This window comes from Lonchura striata, chromosome 8 (genome assembly GCF_050655825.1).
Source record: "Lonchura striata isolate lonStrDom1 chromosome 8, ASM5065582v1, whole genome shotgun sequence".
NCBI lineage: Eukaryota > Metazoa > Chordata > Aves > Passeriformes > Estrildidae > Lonchura > Lonchura striata.
In genome coordinates, this window is record NC_140710.1 from 18,170,036 (window position 1) to 18,196,929 (window position 26,894).

The 26,894-nt window shown below is 41.1% G+C and overlaps 1 protein-coding gene across 7 annotated transcripts in view; it reads right to left on the reverse strand.

Moving 5' to 3' along the window:
• Positions 1-7,648: 7,648 nt before the first annotated feature.
• The window catches only part of DPYD (dihydropyrimidine dehydrogenase), a 349,713-nt gene continuing 330,467 nt past the window's right edge, over positions 7,649-26,894 (reverse strand). For all 7 annotated transcript variants that reach the window (XM_085586539.1, XM_085586538.1, XM_085586535.1 and 4 more), the window contains 3 exons: positions 21,559-21,702; positions 11,705-11,845; positions 7,649-9,046 (listed from right to left, as the gene is read on the reverse strand). In XM_085586539.1, the coding sequence (XP_085442665.1) occupies positions 8,891-9,046; positions 11,705-11,845; positions 21,559-21,702 (441 nt within the window). In that variant the 3' untranslated portion in view covers positions 7,649-8,890. The remainder of the gene's footprint in view (positions 9,047-11,704; positions 11,846-21,558; positions 21,703-26,894) is intronic.

The window sequence follows — 26,894 nt, forward strand, 5'->3', positions numbered from 1 at the left end:
CTGCCCTGCCCTGTCCTGTCCTCCCCTGCCCTGCCCTGCCCTGTCCTCCCCTGCCCTGCCCCGCCCGTCCCGTCCCGTCCCGTCCCGTCCCGCCCGTCCCGGCCCGTCCCGTCCCGTCCCGCCCGGCCCGTCCCGCCGCAGCAGCCGCTGGCCCCGCAGCGCTGCAGGTGCGGCTGCGAGCCGCAGATCAGCCTCAGACCTCAGACAGCCCTCGGGGCTCGCTCGGTGTCGGCTCAGGAGTCCCCGCTGCACCAGGGCTGAAGTAACACCCGATCCGGCACGGACACAGCTCTCTGATCAAGCGCAAAACAACCTCAGAACAGCCCTCGGGAGAGACGGAAGCAAGATTTTAACCTTTACTTTACAGGGGATGGGGACTCGCAGTCCAGCGGAGCCCAGCGGCGGCCGGTGGGGCTGAGCTGCACCTCTGGATGCCGCTGGCTTCCCCAGCCACAAAAAGCTTGCCCAGACGGGCAGGAGCACGGGCATCCACACCACCAAGGGAACAGGGAGAGGAAGGCCAGGCCAGGCTCCCGGTTGGTTCAAAACACACAGGATTTTAAAATACATTTTTTTTTGTGGTTGGACTAGAGGAATTTCAGTGACTTGCAGCTAAGGGTAGCCCCCAAATCACTCCATCATTTGTTGAATGTGTAAAGTACCCAACTGTCATTTTTAATGCATGCCAAGTTCTAGCAAAGGATAAGAAATCTTTTGGGGGAAAAAAAAGTAATGTATATTAATTCTTGTACTAGTATTAACCTCTGTGTGGGGTAAAAAGCATCAGATGCAAGGTTTTTGAAGCCACATGCTCTGTTAGCCATTACATGATTTGATGTTCTGGCTAAACTTACACCAGATGACAAGTTGCCCAAAACCAAATGATGCAAAGGCTAAACATCACCATGACATGTAGCAGTCCAAACGCTTAGCCTACAGCATCACAGTATGTAAAATGAGCTTAGTCCTGTGCTACTCCTACTCGGAGGATGCTTTCCATATACAAAGAGAAACAAAGGCATGAGGAGAATATGGCACCAGCACAATCTGCAATGTGCACAGCGCCTATGCTTAGGCTTTTTCTGTCCAGGGTAGGTCTTTCACCTTGCCAGCTATATAACTTTCTCCTTCTGGATCTTTGGGCATTTCTTAGACAATGATTGCCTAGGAGGCAGCACTTAAAATTTAATTCAGGTAGGGAAGGCAGTGCACTTGAATGATACTGACTCTACTAGCCCTTGTAGACTATGTGATTCATGCATTCACTCAAACAGCACTGAATGAACATTATAGCAGGCAATATGCCATTGTGCTGTTACTTCTATGCCTTGTCTTTTTAATTAAGGAATTTATACCTTCAAAGTTAATTAACTCATTTCTCAAAATCATTTACACATCTGCTCTGTTTCCAGTAAAACTTAGTTTCTTAACTTCTGAGTTACATTAAAAACAAAAACAAAACTGAACCCCTCTTTGTATCAGACATGTTACTTCATTTGTGATGAGTTCAGATGTGGAATTGCTAATAATGATAGATTTCCATGGGCTGAAATTTGGTGTGTCATTTTGCACTGGTAGCTGCTGGAAGGAGAGTCAGATAAGCAATGGCCACGAGCCTCTGTTGTACTGTGTGTCCCATCACTGCTGCAAAGCAGGCTCAGTTTGGGATGTCTCTGCTGTGTGCCAGGGCCCTTCCTGTTGCTGGCAGACAGCAAGCTGGAGCTGAGGGCATCTCCAGTTCCTGGCTGCACCTCTGTCACCGCAGCCCCCATGGCCACCTGGCACAGAACATTACAAAGAGCTTTTCCAGCTGACTGTGGGGCCTGTTTTGGTTACTGCTGGCCAAACCCCTGGCTGCCAAGGGGAGGGCTGGGTGCTGGGTCTCAGCCAAGCCCCACTTCATCCCAGGCCTCTGCAGAGTTTTGGAGCAAGCATTAAGCACAGCACTGGGACTGGCAGCACTTCAGAAGAGCAGTGCGGGCAGGGCTGTCACTGCCCTCGCTGTGCCACACACAGGGAGCAACCCTCCTTCTTTCTGCTGATGGGAAGACATATTATTTTAATTAAACTATTATTTTAATAACCCTTACAGTGTGTGGGCAGGGCTTGGAAAGCATTAAACCCAAAGTAAACAAAGAGTGTAGCACTCCATCTGCTTTTAACAGCAACCCGACTGGGCAGCACACAGAGCTGAGTACTGTTAGTATTTACTGTAGAACACCTCATGCCAAATTTAGCCTACAAGCCCATCACAGGTTTCATTATTTCAAGCGATTTATTCTTTTCTGATGCGAAGAACACCTCTTCTCTGCACCAAATGCTGCTTGTGAAGTCTGCTTTTCCACTTAAGGGATGCTAAGCAGAAGCTAACCAATGAAATGAAGGTAAATTTAATTACAAAAACCATAACGTTCTTCAAAACCAACAGCTCACTCTCTCTCCAACAAGGAAAAATACAAATAGAAACCCTTTGGCAATGCTGAAGAAATATCTGGGGCTGAGGTGAAAGGGGCACAGCTTGACAAGTATGCTGAAAGCTGAATGTGGATTACCCGTGAGTGCAAAAATGAATAAATGTGTTTTATTCCATTATATTAATGAAATGGTTAATTCGGTTGCTATAGCAACAAGGAACAGCCATGCTAAAAAGCTAAAGGGCCATACATAATGCCAGATACAAGGTCTCTCTAATTCTAAAGCTGATTTTCTTAGCCACAATACAAGTGATGGGTATTTTCAATATCATCAGCTTTTGCATCAAATCCTCAAGCCAATCCAATAAATAGGCTAGTAGCATAAAACAGCATATACGTTGCCACCTCGTAAAACTTACAAAAGGGGTTTACCTACTCACAGTTCTATGGAAAGATCCACAGAGTGCAGTGTGGGACGCCTTAAGAGACTGCTGTGTGTGAGATGGTGAGGCAGCAAATGTGTTACAATGGACAGCCCCTACAGTCAGGGAGCAGGTGCCTGCAGGGGCAACCACTGAGCACTAGCCCAGACACCTTCCTGATAGCTATTTCACCTTACGGAAAACAGACTTTTATGTTCTTTTCACCTGCATTTCATGTGATTTTGATTAAAAATAATAATTCCATAAGGTTTCAATGAAGAATCCTGCAGTGCTTTCTTTTGTCTAACATAAAACATGGTGACCCATGGTCTTGCCAACAGCCAGAGGACAGACTATAATTACTGAAGCCTATGCAAAGGAAAGAGGAGTGCTCACACCACCCTTCAGAGGAGCCTGGGGCAGCCCCTGCACAAGCAGAGCTCCCTGGGAAAGGAGCTGCTGGGGAGGGTCACAGCACTGCCCAGCCCCAGTGCTTTCACCAGCCTGGAGCCCTTCACCAAGCACGGGACCACTTCCATTCCTCTGGCTCCCTTTTCTTACACTGAGGTTTATCAATCACCACGTCACTCACTCTGCCTGTGACAAATAAAAGTCAATACAGCACACTCACAGGAGAAACAGAATTCACTGGCTCCCCTTGTTGAACTCAGACTTAAAAATTCAGCCTCATACACCTGAACAAGCAACATGGGTGGCTTTTATCTGCAGGCCATCTGGTTTGCATGAGATTGACAGTTATGTTCCTGAGAAACATAATTTCTCAACAATGGAATATAAAGCTTTCAATGCTGAGGCCTAAAACTCTCTGCAACAGGCAGAAGTAACAGCTGCGATGGTAAGTAGTCTCTAGACTAAACTGGTGAGAACGATGTCCTTTAGGATGATGATTAGCTCCAGTCAGTGACATGTGATCTAATCAGCGATTGTGAGTGTGAGCTGGCCACTGGAGGCATTTGACACTGCTTGCCTCTTGCTGAAATGCAATAAAAGAGAGCTCACCACTGGAGGCAGAAACACTGAGGAGCAACCTTAACTGTATCACTACGCTGAAGTAAAATGTTTGGTCTTACAAAAAGGTAAGGCAGATCAATGGTTGCCACTGTTTCAGTCAACTTGTATGAAAATAATTTATTAAGATTCTCCTGAACCTTACACAGTACCTCAAAACCAGATGAGAAACAGCTTTAAACTGCTGTCCTTAAGGGTCCTGGTTGCCAGTATATGTGGAAAGCCCATGCAGTGCAGACAGATGAGTTCTGTGGTTTGGGCCAGCTCTAGGAGGTGATGCTGCAGTGGCCCTGCAGGGAAAGCAAAGGCAGCTCCTCGCAGAGCACAAGGAATAGGCTGCACCTATTGCACTGCAATGCTGAGGGTACATGGGCGGGTTGGCATTTCTGCAGCACCACAAGAAACCCCAGTCGTTCAGAGGTTAGTTAGCATTTGTCAAGGGGTAGATAAACTGAAGGGCTGCAGCGTTCAGCTGCTGAGCAGAAAGGACTTTATTCTGCTCAGGGTTGAGTCCAAGCTAATTCCCATGCACTGCCCCAGCATCCAGCTAGGTGTGCCATGGGAAAGCTTAATAACATGCAGTTCTTTTACAGAAAAGGAACAATTGCATTTCCTTTTGGTAGCTTTAGTGTGCTTGAGCTAGAAATGGGGAGAGTGGCTTTCTTTGTGCAGTGGTGCTAAGTATTCACTTGCCAAGTTTACCTCCAGCTTCACTGCTTGATAGCAATGAGAAGATCTGCTCCCACATCACAAAAATCATGATGGACAGATTCAGACCTGCGAAAAAGAAGAGATAAAAGCACGATCTCTACTCCTGGGCAAGGCAAGCGTGGACATTTGCACAAGATCCAGCAGACTAACCTGAAGAAGAGTTATTAAAAATTGATCTCCCGGAGTAACAACTGGAAAGATTAGTTTCTCAGAAAAGAAAGGAAATGGCAACAGCAGAAACAAAGCAACCCAGATGGCCCATAAGCAGACTAATTATATGAAAGACCCAGAAGCAACTCTGAAGTTACCAATCCAGCTGCCGAGAGCGTCTGCCAGCTTGCCAGATGTTGCCAATGAAAACCTATCTTCCACAGTTCATCAAAGAAGTGGAGCTGCCTGGTGAAGTGAAACCTCTGCCAATAAAATAAATATTTTATCTAAAAAATATTTTCTACTAGGAATCGTTGAAAAATATAAAATTTTAACAACATGCCCAACCTGATGTTACAGTAGATAAATAATGAAACATACTTACAGAATGCATTGGCAAGATCTTATTGATAGGAAGTATCTATGCTTAACATTTTATTTTATAAGGCTACAGTCTTGGATTGTATTAAACTAAGTGGGTTTATGAGGCATGAGGTTGATGGCACTCAGCTGGTTTGGATAATCTGCTTTGAATCTAGCAGTCACTTTTGCCACTTTGAGATAAAAGGCTTAAAGACAACAAAGCTGGAGGAGCCAAAGGTGACAGTAGTGGGCACTGCAAGGTGGGGAGGCTGCAGAAATGACAGTGAACCACTCAGTGGCTGCCAGGCCACCTCTCCCAGAGCTCTGTGTCCTCCAGGACACAATAAAGAAGAGCAGCAGTTCTTGGTGGGTAACTTACATTTTGCTCCTGCTAAATTTTATGAACTGAGCAAAGGAATAGCTGCTAAAAAGGCTTCCTCTAGCAACTGGTAAAGGATCCGAGCAAGGAGCAGTATACCAGTGTAGGGCTTCAACACTGGACACACAGGCTGCCCAACAGATTCATGCAAAGACTAGTTTTAATTTTTGCTACGAGATCAAATTAACATTCCATTTTAAATCAGGAACTTAAGTATTTTAAAAATCTTGTGTGATTTTTAGATGTGTCTATTAATGTTGCTAATCCAGAGCCTTGGAAATATTATGTCAGTTCATCCTAGAGGCCAAAACCCAAACTGCCTGTGTAGTCTGCTAGAAAAGCAAAACATCTCTTTTTTCCAATGAACATGGGTGCTTTGGGATTCACACAAGCATATTTGGCAGCTTTTTCAAGTAATTTTTGGCCTGCAGAGCATCCACTAAACATGGGGAGCATTTTCTGTTGAGGAGTATGATATGAATAAGAATGTGCTACCGGAGGATGAGCTCTGGCACTTCTATCATAATTTAATTTGTCAAATACAGTTCACAGTATTTTATAATAACAATCAATAGCACAACATGTCTAAAAACTGGAAGGGCTAGGGTTGGAGGATGTCAGCCATCATATCTTTAATAATACATAATTCCTTAAATGTGCAACTAAATCACTGAAATATATGAGCTTAATTTGGAACCTCTTACACTTTGAAAATTCATATCTCTTTTTTAATAACTGGTTACAGATTTTGCAGACTAGACCAGATTTTTCTGATCTGTTTCCTTGGCTCTTAAATGGGATGATTCCCCAAGACCAATGTGAAAAACATAAACCCCAGGAATATGTCCTTTGTGGCTCTCTCCCCTGCCTTTTTACACCTTGCCTTACCCTGATGACTTAAGACATTCCTGCAGGAGACCTAAATGTGGCTATTTCTCCAAGGTCCTGCAACATACAGGTTTATTGCTGACTGTCAGAGTTAGAAACAAATGCATTTGGGAATGCATTTCCTGAAACTGTTAACTGACTTGACAGAACAAGAGTGGGGCAGAGGGTGGGTAGTAAGAAAGAAGCCTCTATAACATTATTTCTTCTTTAGTAAACAAATTATACTCTTGATTATACTCTCGATTCACAAAGAATGCCTTTACCTCTCCAAAGATTACTTTATAGCCACTGTGGAATATTTAATGTCCTGTGACTACTGAATATTCTTGGAAAAGCTCTGATTTTGCTGCTAAGTTCATCAGGTACCTGTGCTTACTTAAATTAGGTCTCATGGCATTGTCCAGTATTTCAAAGAAACCACCCTACCAGATGTGATCCTTCAGGACAGTAAGATAATTGGGTCTGGGGATGCAGGAACCTGCAGAGGCTGCCCTGCTCAGCCACAGGTGACACAGCCCCTCTCACCCACAGGGCTCGTGGTAGGCAGGATGTAGAACAAGAAGTACATGGTAGCAGCCTGGGAGAAGACAGCTACCTTTCCTTGCATCTGCTGTCTGAGAAGATAAAATGTTATTTTCAGACCATCTGCTTTTGATGTCTTTTTCTGCCCCACTCAAGGGCATGCTGCTTCTTAGGCAGTTCCTCAGCAGAGGGACAAGCAGCACATGCAGAGACTCTCCAAATTTTGTCACCAACATTCACAAAACAACTTGTTCTCCCTGTGAGTCCACAGTAGCTCATGTAAGATAAGAAACTACTGCAAGACTAGGAGCTTTAAAGAAGTTGCAAACAAATGTTTCCTAAGCAGTATGACTGTCTGTTCCTGTTTCATCTGAGTCTGAAAAATCCACAATGATAAACAGGAAAATTAAAATAAAAAAAGAAAACTATTACTGGACTTGAGCCTGACAAGCAAGCCCAAAGCACCAGCAATACAGTGGAGCAAGGACACTAAATGAAATGACACTTGAAAATGTTCAAATTTACATTATATGTGTGGGGAAGGAAGGTGAAAGGAAGGCAAGTAAAAGGCAGACAAAGAGGTGCCAGAGAGGGGCAAAGAGCACGATATATTCTGCACTCTAGGCAATCAATGGAACAATGTACATGTGAGTTAACTCATTAATGGTTCCTGGAGTGAATCTTAGAGATTATGAAACACCAACTGACAATGCTCTATAAAGAAAATCTGTTTAATAAATGCAAAAAGAAAAATCACAAACAAACCCAAGTTGGCTTAAACATTTATTTATAATTCAGTGTTCAATTCATAAGTCAAGAAACAAAAGCCAGGATATCTTTTTAATCAAAGCTTTTGCTGCTCACAATATACAGTATAAGAAATTGAACTGATAGATCATTTATTATTGTTATGAGACTAAAGGCTTTATATTCTTAAGCGGAGTAAAGCAGACAGCAATATTTTCGTATTAGAAAGTTCCTACTGTGAGTGAAAAATGGATTAAAATTGAGATACTGTTTAATAAGACAGATGATTCTGTAGTTATTTAGTTATTTTTGGCTGTGAAACTGCTAGAACTATACACAGCACTGGGAGAAATCACCTTGCCAGTTTACTCTGTGTGTCTGTGTTTGGCAAACACAGCCTGCAGGGTGTGTAGTCCGTTTGCATGCAATCAGATCCCTGACCTGAAACATGTACATTCTGGAACATTAATTGGCACAATTAAAAAGTTACTTAGAGGATGAGCTTGGAGCAAAAAATGTTGCTTCTCAGAATCCTGATAGAAACCTGGACTTCCTAATAAGCTATTCTGACTGTTTGCAGAGTTGTTATAAGCGTTCGCTGAGGGGGGAAAGTAATGATCAAACCACCCATGCAACACACAGATCTGAAGAGTCCAGCATGTGTCAGTGCAAAGCAAATTTATTCTATAAAGTGACTAGTGTGAAAAAGAATTAGAAAGGATTATAAAAATACACTACCATATGTTGTAGTAGTTGAAAGTGATTAATCCAGTTCTTAAATCCTATTTTAAACTCTCTTTCATTTCTGTCTATAGAAAAATAGAAGCCACATCGCTTTGTTTGCATGCTATGTAGTTAATTACATCTTCTAAGAAACTCTTTTAAAACTAAATGTAATGTTTAATTACAAAATGCTCTCCTTGAAAACAGTTAGCTTGTACATTGATTTGTAGTTCATTAAAAATGCTTTCTTAATTATATTTCCAGCCAGAAAATACACAGAGATTAAAGAGTCTATAGAGAAGTTTTGAAATCACAGCATGAATTGTAACAAGAAAGTTACACTTCAAACAGTGGACAACTGACAGCCACGACCACCTTTCTGTAATTTCAAAACTTAAACGCTGCAAAAGTAGTAACTGGAAAGCGGTGTTCGCCGTACCATCTATCGGTGTAACCAATTTTTTATAGGAGTAGATTTGCAAGGACTAATTAGAAAGCAAATCAATTGCATCGGAGCAGGTGAAGCTGCCGCAGCCGGGGGCTCAGGGCAGGGGCAGCCCACGCCTGGGCTCGTAGGGGGTTGTCCTGGAAACCATGCGGATGCAGTCGATGATGGGGCACACGCTGAGACACAGGGTGCAGCCCGTGCAGCTGTCAGTAACCCTGGGCAGGTGGGTTTCGGGCTCAAACTGGATAGCCTGCAAACAGGAATAAACATTGTTGGTGTCACGCGCAGGAAAGGTCAGCACTGCTCCCGTTGCAGCGTCTGCATTTCCTGCGCTGCAACGCTCCGAGGCATCTCGGTGTGATTCTGCACTGCAGCTATAGCAACTGTTCCACCGGCAGGGAACAAAAACAACCCCTCTCCAGCCACTGAAATTAGAGAGCTGGGCCAAATTACACCTCGGCAAAAGCTCACGGGCCACAGGGGCTGGTTACAAAAGGAGGAGTTTGCACCATGATATTTAAATTCTCAGAGGGTATTTCTCCTTGATGTAAAGCGAGCATTTCCTAAGGTAGCAATGTGCTGAGGTTATTGGTTTAGAGGAGACACCAGACCACACCTGTACAGCTTCTGCACAATGCCCATCACAAGGCATTCTTTTGACTTTTACTTTCAGCACTGCATAAACAATCAAATTTAATAAACAGCATAGAAAAACACAGCTTATTGTGTCTCATCTGATTACTTTTTTTTGCAAATCTTTGAAAGGAATATCAGAGTTTGGGACAGGCAGAGCTTGCTCTGTTCTTACGTTCCACGCAGTGAATCCTCATTACCAATTAGTGTGATAAGTGTATTTGAATGTGAAATAACAGTTGCAGTCTCAATGATATAAGCTTCTGGTTATAACGGAAATGGCAATTAAAAGCAAAAACAAAAGCTTCATGCAACTGCAAAGTGTCAATATTCAAGAAGCAAGACTTAGAAAAGTAAAAAGTTTTTAAAAGCACCAGAAACACTGAATGTCCACTTTAAAGAGTTTAGGGGGGAAAATCAAGCCTGAAAGTTGAACTCTGGCGAACGAGCAGAGCCTTAGCAAATCTCCCTGACCACTGTCAGCTTCTGGGAGAGGCAGGGAGGTGATGGGAAGTACTGGTGCTGCTGCAGGTTGGCTCCTAAGGCAGATTTGAGGCATCTGAGGTTTCAGTGCTAGGAAGGCACAGAAGTTGCTGTAGCAACCAGCAAGGGCACGAAGTCTGTAGTGCCTGCTCTGGATCTCTGAGTTTTACTTTAGCTTGAGCACAAAGAGAGCTCTGGCTCGTGAGTATTTAAGGAGGACTTCTTTCTTTCTTTCTCCCTAACAACAATGCACATCTTGAAAGGGACTTCAAAGAGGGAGAGGAAGTTGGGACTACAGTGCTGACTTTAAATTAAGGCAAGCTTTTCTGCTGGAGTCATACAAGGTGACAGCTGTGTAGAACAGCATGGATATTTCTGAAACAAAGGGAACCATAAAGCAGATGCTGTTTTGAAGGTGAGGGGGGTTGTTGATTTACTTGCAATTAAGCATTCCTTTGCAATTGTGTTCAATTAATTTCTTTTCAATTTCCTTAATTAAATAAGGAAAAAGCATTTTTCTTTTGTGCTTAGAAAACCTTCCGGGAGTTTAAACTTTAGTTGTTTTGGTGCTGATTTTTATTTCCAGTTACAGAAAATAAAATTTACTAAATCTAAATCCAATCTTATGCTCTCTAAGGTTTATATGAAAAATATAATTCTCCTGATAAATCTGATGTAAGGGGAAAGGTGAAGATTGCAATGTCACTAAGAAATTTAGACAGTTAAAAGCCTATTGTAGTAATCTATTTTTGGGAAAAAAAACACCATTAATTTTCTTGTATCAGTGGAAAAAACCTTTGCTCTGACATACTTCTTTCAAATGCAGTTGATTTGCAATGGCAGACTTCTTTCTGTGACTTTATCTAATACAAGTCATCAGACTTATTATTGGTTAGACTGAATTCAAGACAAACAAAAACTCAAGGTATCCAGAGGACACTTGGTGCTCAGTTAAAGTATGTCTTTTTAACAAGCTCTTCTCAGACTAAGATGTATGAAAACATCCATGCAGAAATTACTGCTTGCTGCATACTGGATTCTGTGAAAGTTATGCTAGACCATATTTTGATTTTCTTTCTCCGGTACTGTCTTTTTTACTGCAGACCAGTCCATCACCTCCAGTGGACATGGCATGGGATGGCACCTAGACATGCTGATATTTTTCATATATCTTGCTCCCATATTGAGCAATCAGAGAAATACTTTGCTGCAAACAGGATCCTCAGCTCAAAATTGGGCCATTTTCTGGTCACAATGATTTCTGCAAGCTTCAACCTGCTGCTCAAAAAACCCTGGCAGTTTTCCTGGAGAAAGGACTCATAACTCAATCAAGATCAAAACAAAACCTTATCTGCCTGAAACCTGAGTTAGTTTGGTTACTCTGAGGGAACAAGACCTGGGTTTCTTAAAAAGCATTTGGCAGTAAGACCAGCCCATGTCTCCCCACATCCCCTTGGTGGGAAGGGATGTGTTCTTCCCTTTCTCCCTCATGAACCTGAAAACCACCAAGAGTTACATTTACTGCCATTCAACTTGGGGCTTCTTAGTTTCTTCCCCTTAGCAAGAACCCCAGTTGCAGTCAGGACACTGACGTGGTCTGTGCAGCCTCACAGGACCAGCCCTGGTCTGGACTGCCTTGTGAGCCAGAGCCTGGGAGCATGATGGGCTTTGAATTCAACATTTTAGGCATCTGTTTTTACCACCTGCTCATTAACAGAAGGTGAATTCTTTCTTCCCAGCAGCAGAAAGATAACTCATTGTGCCTTTCTGCTAATTACAGCTGTGCTCTTACCTGGTAGCCAGAATCATTACAGGTCATGTAGCATTTGCCACAGTTGATACACATTTCCTCATCAATCAGAGCCACAACTTGCTCTGTGTTGCACAGATCACCATATGTTCCAATATACTGCAGTGCTTTTCCAATTACATCCTAGGGGAAAAAAAAAGTTATTGACTCGTTTATAAGATACCTAGGCAGTCTGTACAGCTGCACTGGAGCGCTCTCTAGTACTTCAATGAGGAAGATTTGGCCACGCATTTTGATGAGATTTAGGATTTTTCTTATAAATTTCCAAATAGCTGACCTTCATGCCCCCTGTAAAATACAAAGCATTTTCCATACAGGCACATTTCGAACGTAGGCAGTATACACAAGTATACATTGTGTACAAACACGTTCTACAAATAGGTTACACATTTAGTATTTGATTTTGTATGTGCTGTTGTTTTGCCATGATTGGGTGAAACTTCAAGGAACAAAATGGAATGAGAGTGACACGATCTAATCAGATCATCTTTGGTCATTTCTCACTAGCACAGATTTAAGAACTCACAGCAAGGAAAGAAAAAATGGAGAGAGAACAATAATAGCTCTTCTCTCTTTAGCAAGGTTCACAAATGACATGATCATAAATTTATTGCAAATACTGCACAGAAGTAAGCTCTGGGTCTAATCCTGCAAGATCTGTTAACTTCACAAATAGGAACTTGCTGCATCAACCTTACGTATCAGTGCTGCAAAAGGCATATGCCAGCAGAGCATACACCAAAAAGGAAATCTCTGCTACATATATTAAATGCAGAAATGAGTCCAACCTTATCTTCATAGTCTGCTAAGAACTTGAAAACCCAACACTACTTTTTGAAAGAACGAGGTCTACCTGGTCATCAGCACTTGTACAATCCTATCTTTATGCAGAGACAGATTTCTTTGTTCACTGGATGCAGTATTAGGATGTATGAAGCTTCTCTTAGTGACTGTTCAGCTAGAAAATTTAAAAAATCCTATGCCCAGGAGGTAAGACTGGCACATTGTACTGTTTCCTTGTTCCAAAAACACTCAAATGTTTTCTCTCTGCCAAACCCCATAGTTGCTGCCATGTGAAATACCTTGGTTGCATTCATTCAATACTAAAAGCCTTCCAGTTCTTCTCAGCAACATGCAGAGAACATTAATGCTCTTTCAGCATAAAACAGCTATGGCACTTTGCTAAAGGCAGCATGATGAGCGTGGACAGATGACTGTGAACAAGTTATCACAGCTTAATGAGTTAACACTCATCACTCGAGCTGTGCAAGCTGATTTTGTGCATGGCCCAAAATCACTGCAAATTTGAAGTAAAATCTGTTTGCTTAAACTACTGTAAAAGGTCAATTAACTACTATGAAAGTGTTCTGGCTAATGCATTTCACTAGAACCATGCTTGATCATGAAGCCCTTTACTGTGCCCTTTACTCCACTGATGAACTACGGTAACTAAATCAAATGTGATATCCTAGGAACTGCTTACACCTCCATCATTTCATTTCCAGTTCTTAATCAGAAACATTCATAGATTTACTGGATTTACAGCAGTTTTCTGGTGTCTGCAGTCTTCTGTGTCAGCTGAAATACTGTAGTGGTAGACTTCAGCTCCAGTTTGTTTCAACTCTCATGTAGGCTTGTCTGTTGACAAGCCTTGAATTTTTAACCTGCTACAGGTTTCAAAATACATGTGTTTTTGTGTGATCTGCTGGCCCCAGCAACACTAAGTATCCTTGAGCCTCTCTTGTGTGTATACAGCCCTCAAATATTCCACTGCCACAAATCCACGTTGCCTGCAAGTGATGAGCTGTGTGCTCAAGAATTGAAAGAAATTATGTAAAACCTGCACAAGATAGAATTGAGTAGCTTTCCACTGCCTGCCTATGTTGCAAAAGGATAAAGAGGGGGAAATTCCTGATAGCGAAGAGCTTTTCAGTCTAAAAAATCATATGTGTAGAAAGCATAGGTAATTTTCTCAGGGAGGTTCTAGATTGACATTTATATTCTTTAAATATTGTTTGGGTGTTAACAAAACCCACAGAGCTCAAGTAGGTTACAGAGATGTACTACTCCAGTAACTGTGGAATGGAGTGTCTTACTTATGAGAGAAGACAAAAACAGCCTTACAAGATGTTTAGCCTAGGAAGCTGATGGCAAAGCAGGAATATAATGTCTTTCTCTATATATACATCAAGGAGGAAAAAGAGCTATTTAAGTTAAATGAAAATGTTGGCACAAGAACACACGATTGTCAGCCAGCCATGAATACATTCAAAGCTAGAAATTAGAAAAGGCTTTTTAAATGGGAAATGAGTGAAGTGGCTAATGCCCTTCCAGGGAAACAGCTGGAGAAGATGGGGGAGACAGTCCAAGGTTTAGGGTAGCATTAGATAGCTCAGGAAATGGTTGCTTGAAACAATACGATCAAAATTTATTTTTTCCAGCTACAAACTTAGAAAGGGAATAACAAAAACAATGCATAAGGCATGGTGATTTCTGCATTTTTAACCAAGTCTCACTTCTCACAGCTCACAAAAATACACTTTTGGGAACTTAGAATCCCAAATAGGGAGCATGATGGCACTTTAGAGGCCTGAAAGTGATTTCAAAAGACTGTGTCAAAGATTTACTACTCATTTACACTCATTGGTGTTGTGTCTTCTAATCTCTTCTTTCTCTCAAGCAAAGACTGTATATTTATTCATTTGCAAAGTTTCAAGACATTATTGGCAAAAAAAGCAATGGTACTTAAAAGATGTTCTGCAGGTGCACTCTTTTACAGCATCTCAGAGCTTCTTGTTTTCTCAAATCATAAATGTTTGGAACAAAATAAACAGTGCACCAAGAAATAATCAGCTTTCACTGTTTAAAGCAGCTTCACTCCAAAAAGCAACTGTCTAAAATGGCACTATGGGATTCCACACTTAGTATATCTCAATGGCCTCTGGATCAAATTTCCACTGTTTACAGATTAATTTTTTTTTTTTTTGCCAACTGCCAGACCTGCAAACAGAAGCCAGGTTCTGAAAGTCAAGCTGTGTTCTTTCTGGCTTATGCATTAGCAGCAGCAATTTAAAAACAAAACAAAACAACCCCAAAAAAAATCAAAATTGGAAGTTAAATTTGCACCTTTGCGACAGCAGCGACCTAGAGTACTCTCTTTGATTACTGCTGTGCTCTCCTCCTTTTCTCAACATAACTGAAAAAACTGGAAAGGAATGTTTTCCTGCAGCTGGAACTGTCAGGGAATTCAGTTGCTATGGAGAGAATCAGAGAATCCATTAGTTTTATGTTACTAATGAATACAGAAAAAAAATTCTTTTTGTCACTAAGCTAAATAGATGTGAGTTTGAGTATACACAAGGAGAAGATCTGTTCAGCAGGATATTAGTTTTGGAATTCTACAATAGGTGCATTTTAATGTTAATGAATCAACCATTTTATGATGATTAGCTTTTCATTAGTCATCATAATAGTAAATCTCTATTTGTAAATGCAATTCGTGGTTCAGCTCTGATCCTTGTAGACCTGCTGTGTCCATCTTTATGCAGATGCTTTTGTAAAAGACCACGCTGTGTCCTACAGATGATGAACATCACAGGCCTCTGATTAGAAAGCCATACTCAGTGCAGGTCCTGCATGTCATAAAGCAAGTCAAAGGGAACACACATTAGGGAAGTACCTGCCTTCCACCTGATCTTTTTTGGCAATAAAGGTGAGGCATAGTCAGAGAGCGAGGGATGAAAAGAAGAAACATTAGAAATAAAACAGTGGATTAAAGAATAAAAAAAGTTACCAGAATCTGAGGGTATATGACCAAGGTCAATTTACAGTAAAGTAGCTTAAAAATAGATATATAAAACTAACTTTTCTTGAAACATTACAGACACTATGCCAATACTTAAAAAAAAGCTACTAAAGGTACTCTGAGATTTAGGGATCTCTAAGCCTTGTTTTCAGTATAACAGCTGCAATACTAGCTAAAGTGGGCCTTAGAAAATAAGTAAAATCATAGAATCATACCATATCACACAATATCCTGAGCTGGAAGGGACACACATCATTGAGTCCAGTTATTGGCTGAACACAGGACAATCACAAAAAATCACATTGCTTGCCTGTGAGTTGTCCACTTAAATGAAGCTTTGTGACACAATTCACTATAGTTTCTATAATGAAAATTATGCCTCTTGTACTGATCACGTTCCTTTATGAAGACTGTGAAGTAATGAATTAAAAAAAATTCCTCTTAAAAATCAAAACCCCAGTAATTTTAATGTTTTACAAGACCTCTGACAGAGGCCTATGACACAAGAGAGCTCCAAAATTAACTAGCCATGAAGTGGCTAAACAGAGCAAAAAATAAAGGGCTGGAATACAGTGATCAATGTTCAAAAAAGGTAAAGTATTAGCAGAACATAGTGTCTCAATTTTCTGCTTTAGCTATGATGTTGTTTAATATGCTTGAGCGTGTTTCTTTGAACCAGAAAACTGTAGAGCTGATACAAGTTTTCATTTAAACTAAATTAAAATCCAGGGAACTTGTAGGTATTTTATAAAACTAGATGAACAGGTACTATCACAGTGAAAAAATGCAGTTGGACAAGCAGCTTATCAAAGTAAGTAACTTCTGCTGATCCTGCCAACAGATACATTCTAGATTAAAGAAAGCTGCAAGAGAAAAGAAGGTAGGAGACACCACTGACATCTCATGGAACTGTCCTGATCAGAGGCAAACTAACTAGCCCCCATAACTAGTGTAGTGCTGTTCCAATTAATCAGCCATGACGTGCAATACGCAGTCACTGCAGTGTTACCAACAGTGCCCCGGAGCACTGGGCAGTGATTCATGGCATGAAATGTAACGAGTCCAAATGCCAGATTGTGCACTAAGGAGAGAGTAACACCAGGCAGAAATATACCCAGAGCAGCTCTGCAGGAAGGGATCTGGGGGTGCTGCTGGGCACAGCTTGGTGTGGGTCAGTATTGTGCCTGGACTGTCACCACAGGCCCCCAGCCAGGTAATAATGAGCATTGACTCCATGATTGTAGAAGGCTGATTAATTGCTCTACTATATCATCTTATACTATGTTATACTATATTTATTAAGAAACTCAGTAACCCTTAGAGCCAGTCCAATACAGCTTTTACCTACTTGGTCTTTTAATCCAAACACCATCACCATTGGCAGATCAAGAAATCACCCTTTGGTAAACAAATCTCTATGACACGTTCCACATGTGCACAACAGCAGGTGCAGCAAGTGGAGATAAGAATTGTTTCTCATTCTTTCTCTGATCTTCTCACAGCCTTCCCCAGGAAAATGCCAGGGAAAGTCTGTGCCTGCTCTCTGTGGCCAGAGAGCTGCACACATGGACAGCCCAGGGCTCACAGCTGTGTCCTGGGGCACAGCTAACATGACACAGCTGCCCAAGAGAGGCCAGCATCCCACTGTGGCAGCACTGCCCGGCCTCACCTGGCAGGCTGCCTGCAGCGCAGGGCTCCAGCATTCAGAACCACGTGAAGGTACTTGAGTGCATCCAGAGCAGGGCAACAAAGCTGGGGAAAGGGCTGCAATGAGGAGCAACAGAGGCCTTTGGGCTTGTCTAGTTTGTAGTTTGCCCTCTACAACTTCCTGGGTGGGGGAAATGAAGAGAGACCTGTGATCTCTTCTCCCTGGTATTCAGTGATAGAATACATGTAGGAATGGTTCAAAGCTGTCCCAGGGGAGGGTCACACTGGACAGCAGAAAGCATTTCTTTACTGAGAGGTTGGTCAAGAACTGGATCAGTTTTCTCAGAGAGGTGGTAAAAGCCTGTCAGTGTTTAAGAGGAAGGCATTTGGACAAATGCCTTTGACAACATGCTTTATGTTTTGGTCAGTCCTGAAGTGGTCCAGCAGTTGGACTAGATGGTCATTGTTGGTCCCTTCCAACTGAAATTATTTTTTTCTATTATATTATATTGTTGAGCCACTTCAGGAGTCTTTCTGCCACACTCAGATCAGGGAGGGAAAGAGGAAGTTTGGATTTCTAGGATTTCTCCCCATATCCAAAGACTAAAATTTACTTAACCACTATAAATAATGAGAATATTCTCTGAGGTGAGACGAGATGAGACGAGACGAGACGAGACGAGACGAGACGAGACGAGACGAGACGAGACGAGACGAGACGAGACGAGAAGAGAAGAGAAGAGAAGAGAAGAGAAGAGAAGAGAAGAGAAGAGAAGAGAAGAGAAGAGAAGAGAAGACAAGACCATTAGGGGCTATTGCAGGGGAGATTATTTCTGTGATTCATGTGGGAGAAGCAGCCTTAGAGGCCCATAAATTAGGGAAGACACATAGTTCCACCTGAAATATGTAACATCTCCACATCTATGATGAAGATTACAATATGGCCTTTTCCAGGCAGGCAAGCACAAAACGACTCATGTTAAACACACAGATACATGCCAGAAATGATCCAAATGGTACAAAGTAGTTCTGGCAAAATAGAGCTGTCCTTACTTCAATATTCCTCACTTCCCAAGAGGCTTTTAGAGATTTATCACAGCACTGGACTGAATGTGGCTAATGCCTCCTGCAGTGCTGGCTTTTAGACAGCTACATACACAGCAGCAAAAAAAGACTTGCATATATGTATGTGCAAAAGACCATGTAAATGTATCTGTACCAACAAGGGTGAAAAAATTTTCAAACAAAAGGAATTTGAGCTGGAGGATCTCCGTGGATATTTTTCCAGCAGGTGGAACAGCATGTCATGCCCTAGCTAAGAGAGCTATGCCAGAATGTTTGGACTACTAAACAATCTCTACAGCAAGCCTTCTGGAATAAGAAAAAGGAGGAAATAAAATAAGCAGATAAATGGTGACTGAATATTGTGGTATAGGCCCTGAAGGACAAAAAACTAAATTATTAGGAAGAAAAACACAGGATCATATAAGGAAAGAAATTAAAGCAATAAGGAGGCAACCTGAGGTAGGCAAATACATCTGTGTGAGCTGTACAAAACTGCAACTGAAAAGAAAAGATCCAGGGCACATACCCACATAGAGCACAATTTCTAATATTACATACAAGTGAGAAAAGAATAAACAACTCTGCCAAATATCAAAATATGCAGTTTCAGTTAATATTGAAAAATAGATGAAATAAAGAGAAAAGCCATGGTAAAAGACATCAAAAATAAATTAGGTTTTTGATAATCACAGAGGGGTTTTAAATTAACAAATAAATGGCAATTTGACAGCATGTGGAATTTATAGAAGTGCTGTAATTTACATATCACCAACACAAGAGCCAATTAGACGGATGAGGAAGTTTTGGGAAGGCATCAGGAAATTTGTAGCAACCCCCCAAAAATACAACCAGACAATGCAGGGGTCATAGCTCTTTCAAGGGAAACTGCCTTCTCCTTTTGGTACAGGAATGGAGCCTATAGTGCCCCCAGAGCCTTCTCTTTTTCAGGCTGAATAACCACAAGTCTCAGTCTGCCTACATAGGAAAGGTGCTCCTGCTGTTTGATCATCTTGATCACTCTCTGAGGGATGCGCTTCGCTGTGTCTGTTTGTCCAGGAGCTTCTGTACAGCTCTGCAGGCGTCTGGGAATTTTTCCCCGACTTCCTCTTTGTTGGGGTGCATCACTCCTGAGCTTGGAAGAGGTGAATCTTGGGTATTACCAGATTGCTTGGGCCTTTCTTCCCTCCAGCGCTTTATTTCATAATCCTCTATCAAGCAGATCCCTGAAGAGGCCATATTCTCACTCCTCCCTGTGACTGAAATTGCTGTTTTTTCTGCCTTTTAGAAGACGTTATCCCGGCGGCGCTGCCGCTGCTGCAGTGCCAATGAATCAGCCGTGGTGTGGAATACGCAGTCACGCCAGCGCTACCAACAGAAGCAGGGTCTGTCCTGCAGCTGGCTGCCAGTGCCTCTGGCAGGCCCTGGGGACCTTCCAGCAGCTTCTCACAGAAGCCACCCCTGCAGCCCCACCTCTATCAGAGCTTGCCATGCAGACCCAATCAACACCTCCCACTGCTGGTTCTGTCATTATGGTGAGAACATTCCCTTCGAAAGAGAGGGTCAGACTGAAATACTGCCAGGAGTCAGCTTGGGCAGCGCCTGTCTCCTTTTAAGGGCTTCAGGGTGAGAAAGATGACACCTTGATTTCTCTGGCTGAGAAGATCCTCAGACACCACTCAGAAGTATTCAATATCTGTGTAAACAGATGTTTCTGTTTGGGGGAGTTAATTTTCCTCTTCCTCTGCAATGGGCTCTTTTTTCTTTGTTTTAATCTATCTCCTACTACTTGGATCTTTCTTTGCTTTTCTACTTGGAGTTAGGTGTAATAAATTATTGACCTCAATTTTTTAATGGTTTTTTTTCCTAGTCTTCATGTCTGTTTTTCCCTCTTGCTAAACTTTTCCCTTCATTCAGTTTACTTGCTTTTGGATGGTTACCAGTTTTTTGGTTTTCTGCTGTTTTTCAGAAGCAAGCCATCTCATTGAAAATGCAGTTATTGGCTGTTGCTTCTTCTTTCTCTTTTTCCCTACATCAATACTTTTCCTGCAAGGAGAACAGAACCATGAAACCTCTGAGGTCAAGCTGGCTTTGAAAATGCTTATCATAGTGAGTAAAAAAGAGTAGATTGCTGTTCTTTGGAACTTAGTGTGTGTATATATATATATATATATATATATATATATATATATATATATGTGTGTGTGTGTGTGTGTGTGTGTGTGTGTGTGTGTGTAAGAGAACCTCGGATGGGAGGGGTTTTCAAAAGTGTGGCATAAACCAAAATAAGCAATCCAGAAACCTGAGAGAGGTCTGCAGAGGTGGCAAACTAATTAACTTAAACAGGAAGACGATTCAAAATTTTTCCTTGTCTGCTATCCATGGTTCTGCCATCCTACCAGTTAGCTTGGAATACTGGATGTATCAGTAAACTGCAAAATTCTCTTGGGAATTATGTGGTTTTCTGAGACACAGCTCATGTTCTATTTTATGTTTGGCCTTATTTTTTCAAGAATTCTTACACATCTGCTCATGCAGATATCTGATATTCTCCCATATATGAAGAAAACAGTCAACAAGGTCAACAGATGAAATTTTCATATTGCTTTATAAATGGTCTCCATGAGAATCCTGATTGAAAAACAATGTTTTTTCCTATTCAGACTTGAAGTTTAAGTAAGCTCTGAAGTGAACACCTAGAATAATTAACTCATGTAGTTTCATTTTATTGATATTTATTGACTACCTAAGGGAAGGGAAAAGCTTCAATGTATGGATTATGCAGTAGATAGGGATCACAGGTTTTATTTTTATCTTGACATTTACTCATTGTAGACGGTGGATCAGCTACTTAGACAAACATTCTCCAGCTTTAAAAGTTCAATCTCTAAACCTATGACACAGCCTTTCTATGTACTGAACACCAGCCTTTGCCATCGATCCTACATGAGGGATGGAGGCATTTAGTGCAGCACATGTAATCAAAAGGTATCATGCAAAACAGCTCGTACTGCAGCATTCAAACTGAAAGAAATCCTAAACAGTTCTGCTTTGTTCTTCAAGGCATCACTCCTGCTTGATCTGCAGCTACTGATCCATTGCCTGAATATCTTAATTCTGAAAAATGACATTAGGGAAATACCTGTACACGTACATCACAAATCATTTCCCATCGATTTTGGTTAAAAGCTAGAAAGTCTGCATAAAGAGTTGTCTTTGATGCCCTCTAACAAGCTTAAAAGCAATAATAACCAACTCAAACTGCTAAAAATGACTGTACATGTCAACTGCCTATCACTTCTTATGCATGTATTTTTGTTACCTTGATTGCTGGAATGGGTTTCTTTGGAACAAAGTGTTTTTTCTCAGGAAGCTCAGCAGCCATGTTCTGTGCCTTCAGTTTTATCTTGTTCTCAGCTATTATCTTTTTGCGTTGCTCCAGGTAAGGCCCAAAACTGGGCAGTTTCTGAAACAAAAATCAGTAAACATGATTATGCTTAGTTAGTGGGTGTAGCAAAAAGATGAGTCTGATCCCAAGGGTGAGACCTTGAGTCCATGTTGACTGCAACTTGCTTCTTACTCAGGAAGCTGCAATTGAAATCAGTAAGACTGCACCAGAGTGAGAAGTGAATAAAAATCAAATATGAACACTGTGATCTGACTTGGAAATATATACTGAATATTAAAATATTAATATCTCACTGCAGAAAAATAGCTGAATTGCAGGTCAGAATCCAACAGTCTATTTCCCCATTGCATACTTGCTTATATATAAAAATGTATCATGTTAAATAATTCAAATGCTAACTTTATTTCTGTTTCATTTTATACTATGTGGAAAGGTAATATAAAATTATCCATTTATTTAGAAAGATTCCACCAGTATTCAAGATTACTTGTATCAATATCTGAATAAATCAATACATATTTTTAAAGCTTACAAAAATGTATTTGGCAGTGTGATAACAGAAGGCTGTTTTGACCTGTCAAAGTAAGGCTAACAAACACCAAATTAACTGAAACACATTATAGTATCCTAATTTTCCTCTATGTCCCACTTACAATCTTTTCTGCAACATTTAGTCCTTGAACCCAATTAAACAAACTCCAGAGGAAGATTTCACTGAATTGCAAAATTCATGTCTCACCCAAGAACACGAAAGAGCTGGATTAGATTTCCTAAAACACTCATCTTCCTGAACAAAAAAAAAATCCTATTGCTTACCTGGAAGAGACACGGACAACTGTAGTGTGCCATGATCACAGATTTAGGTGAGCAAAAAACAGTAGAAAAATGGACTTTTGCTTGATGCAATATGCCATGTCCTTCCTCCCCTGAAACTAGTTCCTTATTCTGCAGAAGTATTTTTTCCACCTAACTCAAGCCTGTTCAGAAACTACAGCAGTACTGCAGAAAGCAGCAGGTAGTAACAGGGGATACATAGCCTGAGCAGCTGCTGGCATTAATTCACGCTAATAATACAACCTCAAAGAGCATATCGAACAAGATACAGTACTGCTGTGCTTATCAATTTTTTAAGAGGGAATTTCAATGTGAATTTTAAACCCTGGATTATTTAAAAATTTACAAATTATTACTTTTTAAAATGAAGTAAATCCAGAAGAGGTTACCCTGCTCTTACGCTAATCCTTAGGAGAAGAATTCCTCAATGATCTCTGTCAGTCACAATACCCAACCTTAGCACCTCAGGCTTCTTGCTATGACAAACAGAAGCTTGCTTGGCTGGTGGCTTTTGGGTACTCTGAGCATACAACCAGAGGGTGACATCTTGAAATGCTCTGCTGCTTCCAAGATTTGGTTTGTGCCCTCAATATGTTTTTAACAGCAAGTCAGCTCCAGCCTTGCCACGTCCAGGAGCTCTCCAGAGGTGCCTCCTGCAGGGTGGGATGGAGCCCTGCTCTGGGCCACAGCCACAGTCTGGGCAGCAGCAGGGCAGGACTGGGGCTGCTGCACATCCCGTGTGCTCCAAATGGAGTAGCTGAGTCTGCCCACTGGCAGAGTGCTCTGATTTTGTCTGTTCAATGGGAATTCTGCTCCTGCATGTCATGTTCAAGGCTTCCTTACAGACATCAAACTTTCCTTTCTATGCAGTTGCTGAACATGAAATGTTCTAGGACATCTTAAAATCAGGCTTTGAGCAAACATCAATGAGGTGGTGGCCTTACATACTGAAGTCAAATAAGGCAGCAAAAGCAGAATTATTTTAAAACAGCAAAGAAAGAAGAATTTGTCTAAAACCAATCAAATCAATAGGCTCTAAAGCACACACACATAAACTCAATTCTCTATATGACTTTTAGAAAACCTAAAACTTTTTGCCGAATTCTAAAATTACGAATTTTGATAAAAAGTGTTCTTGTATGTCTCCTATGCTGAATCGATTATAAATATATTTTTGGCTATGAATAAGTAGTAGCTGTGTCACTAAGGAACTATTTCCTCTCCATAATTTATGTGCTGATGCCAACAACTTTGGTTTGAGAGGGCAGGAGTCCTGATGACAAAGCGTTTTTGGATTCTTTCCTGTCCGGCCAGGAATTGAATTGCTGACTTTGAGAGTAGGTAGCAAAGCTAATTTTGCTGAGGTTTTAACTGAAGTAGTAGAGAGAGGAGACAGTTGTTCATGGCTTGACTGATTGAAGATCATCGTTGGGAACAGCAGCCAAATCCTTGCAGAATAAATCCTTTACTTTCCTGTTCTCTTAATATACGCCAAATCTCTACAGACATAAACACTAAAAATACTGAAATTAAATAGGTGATCTAAAGAAAACTGTAGAAAAATAATATATTTTTGTGAATAGGTGAAAAGTGAATTACAAAGGTCAATTAATTTTCATAGTTGTGAGATGGAAGTATTTAGATTTTTATATCTAACATAGCTGCCAGCTGGAATGTACAGCGGGCATTTTGAGAAGTGTGCAATGCCTTCATTTCCATAATTCAGATGTTTTGTAATGACATGCATGCAGTTAAATTAAACCATATATTCCACATATTTTAAACATAAATTATGATTAATCTACAAAACTGTCCTCCAACCTTCATATTTGCTGTTTTTCAATCAATAATTTGGCTAAATGGAATTTAAAATAATTAAGGAAACATGTAGGTCTTGGTCCAGGCTTGGGCACAATACACAGTGAGCTTCCAGTGACTTCTCAGAAGGTGCCTGTGTGCCCTTACAAGTGGCCTGGTTATTTTGTGTTTGGGGTCTAGCAGTTCACAAGCAGCCAGGCCAAATTTCATTAAACAACACTGAAAACCAGCAATCTTTTCTATAGTAATAAATAATACATGAAAATGTAGCCTCAGGAGCTTAGGAAGGACTTATTGATGGTTCCCCTTATGAGTAATGCTCAGACATATGGAATGTTGAGGAGACTGCTTATTGTTCAGAGCTGTGGTTTCAAACATTTTGCAGTCAAAGGCCATATGAAATGGCAAAAAATATTTTAATGAAGTGTGTTACTGGATATAGCAAAGGTGAAAAATGTTGAAATAACTGCAGAAGAGATGGATATTGAAGAGATTTTAAAATTAAATTGCCTCTAATCATTGTAGGGGACAACTTCCTAAGCACATGGGGGATTTAACAACAAAATTCCCAATGAAAGCACAAGCACAGAGCTTGGTGTGATTAACTCTGTTTCCTTTTGAAATCTTTATATAGTAGTTTTATTTTTTTAATTTCCAGATATTCCAGTGTCACTAAACTCTCCATACACTGGTATCTTTGTCAGACCAACATCTGCCTAGAAAAAACAATTAATATGAATATGTGGAGCATAGCAAGTGCTTAGAAGATTGCAACAAACAGAGTAATTAGATAATTCTTGTCTACTTATATATCTGTATCAGTGATGTCTATAGCTGCATTATTTGTATCCATCTGTCTCTATATAGACATAATTCAATGTGTTTCTGTGTTGTAACATCAAGAATGTAGTCTAAATAAATACATTAACTGGAATTATTTCATTCTTTATAATTGCATTATCACAAAATTTTAAGCTTCAAATATTTTGCTATTTTACAGAAAGAAAATGAATCTCCAAATCCTCCCCCCACCTCTGCTTCCAAAAGCTGCCTTTTAACTGATGAACTGTATAAATCTTCAGCAACATTGTGATTTTTGTTTGAATACTTTTTCCAGTGATTCATCATTGATGAATTAATTCTTACCAAAAAACCAAAATCCTGCTCATTTAAAGATAGTGGTATCTTCCACTAAACCTGTCTCTATTCAGATATAAAAAGGCATTACCCTGCCAATAGAGAACTGACAACTTAATGAATCAACAATGAAACCTTAAGCCAGAGAGCTTTAAGGTGAGTAAGTCTGTTTTGATTATAATTTATTCACAGATCAATCTAAAGGTAATTGAGCATATTATGAACTAAAAAAGGTTCTTGTTTCCTAATGGCTAAAAGTGGAGAGAATCCTCCACTTCAGATTGCTGCAGTTTTTATGAGCACACCAGCAAGCAGCCTAGGCAGCGGAACAGGCTGGTGAACGGGGCAGTGCAATAGGCATCGGGTGACCCAGACTTCATTTCTAACTTGGAAACTGGTCTGATCCTTACTCTGGGAAAATCCATGCATGTCTCCATGATGTAGTCATGGGCTGCTTATCTGGGACCTGTCTGCTCCTAAGAGGCTGGATGCCACCTACTGTTAGAAGACACAGATTTCAGCTGGCACAGTAAATTGGGTTTGCATGGCAAAGTTTTGGCAGTGGTGGGCTACAGGGGCTCTGGCAGAGGCTTCTCCTGTGTCTGACTGAGCCAAGGGCAGCTGGCTCCAAGAGGGACCTGCCACTGGCCAGGGCTGAGTCCATCAGAATGGTGGGAATGCCTCTGGGACAACATGAATACCGCTCTAGCAAAAGGAATATGAGGGAAAATAAGGGGCTGCTACTTCATGGAAAAAGGAGCCTTGAAGGGGTTGCAGAGGTGGCTGAGATACTGCACATCTTCTTTGCAGTCTTTGCTTCCAAATCCAGCCCTCAGAAATCCTTGACCTAGGAAAACAGGGAGAACTTCTGGAGAAAGAAAGACTTCTCAGTAAAGGAGGATTGGGTTAAAGACCGTTTAGTCAAATTTGACATCCACAAGTCCATGGACTCTGATGGGATGCAGCCACAAGTAGTGAAGAACTGCCAGGGATCATTGCTCGATCATGTTTCAAAGATCATGGCAGTCAGGAGAGATGCCTGAGAACTGGGAGAGGGCAAATGTCACACCAGTCTTCAAAAAGGACAAGGAGCACACACAGGGAACCACCGGCTGGTCAGCCTCACCTCAAACCCTGGGAAGGCGACGGAAAGGCTGATCCTGGATGCCATCTCTAGGCAAAGGGAAGACAAGAAGGTCATCAGGACTACTCAGCATGGATTCATCAAAGGAAAATCATGATTAGCCAACCTGATTGCCATGGCCCAGAAGCCTTTTATTATATTTTCTGTCCTTTGTCCAGTTGAGGAAGGGGGTGATAGAGCAGATTTGGTGGGCACTTAACATCCAGCCAGGGTCAGCTCACCATGTTAAGTGTCATCATAAACCAAAAATAAGCAACAGCCTCCTACAGTACTCAGTGGATTTGAAGTGTATGCTAATGAGATGGCAGCAAAAAGA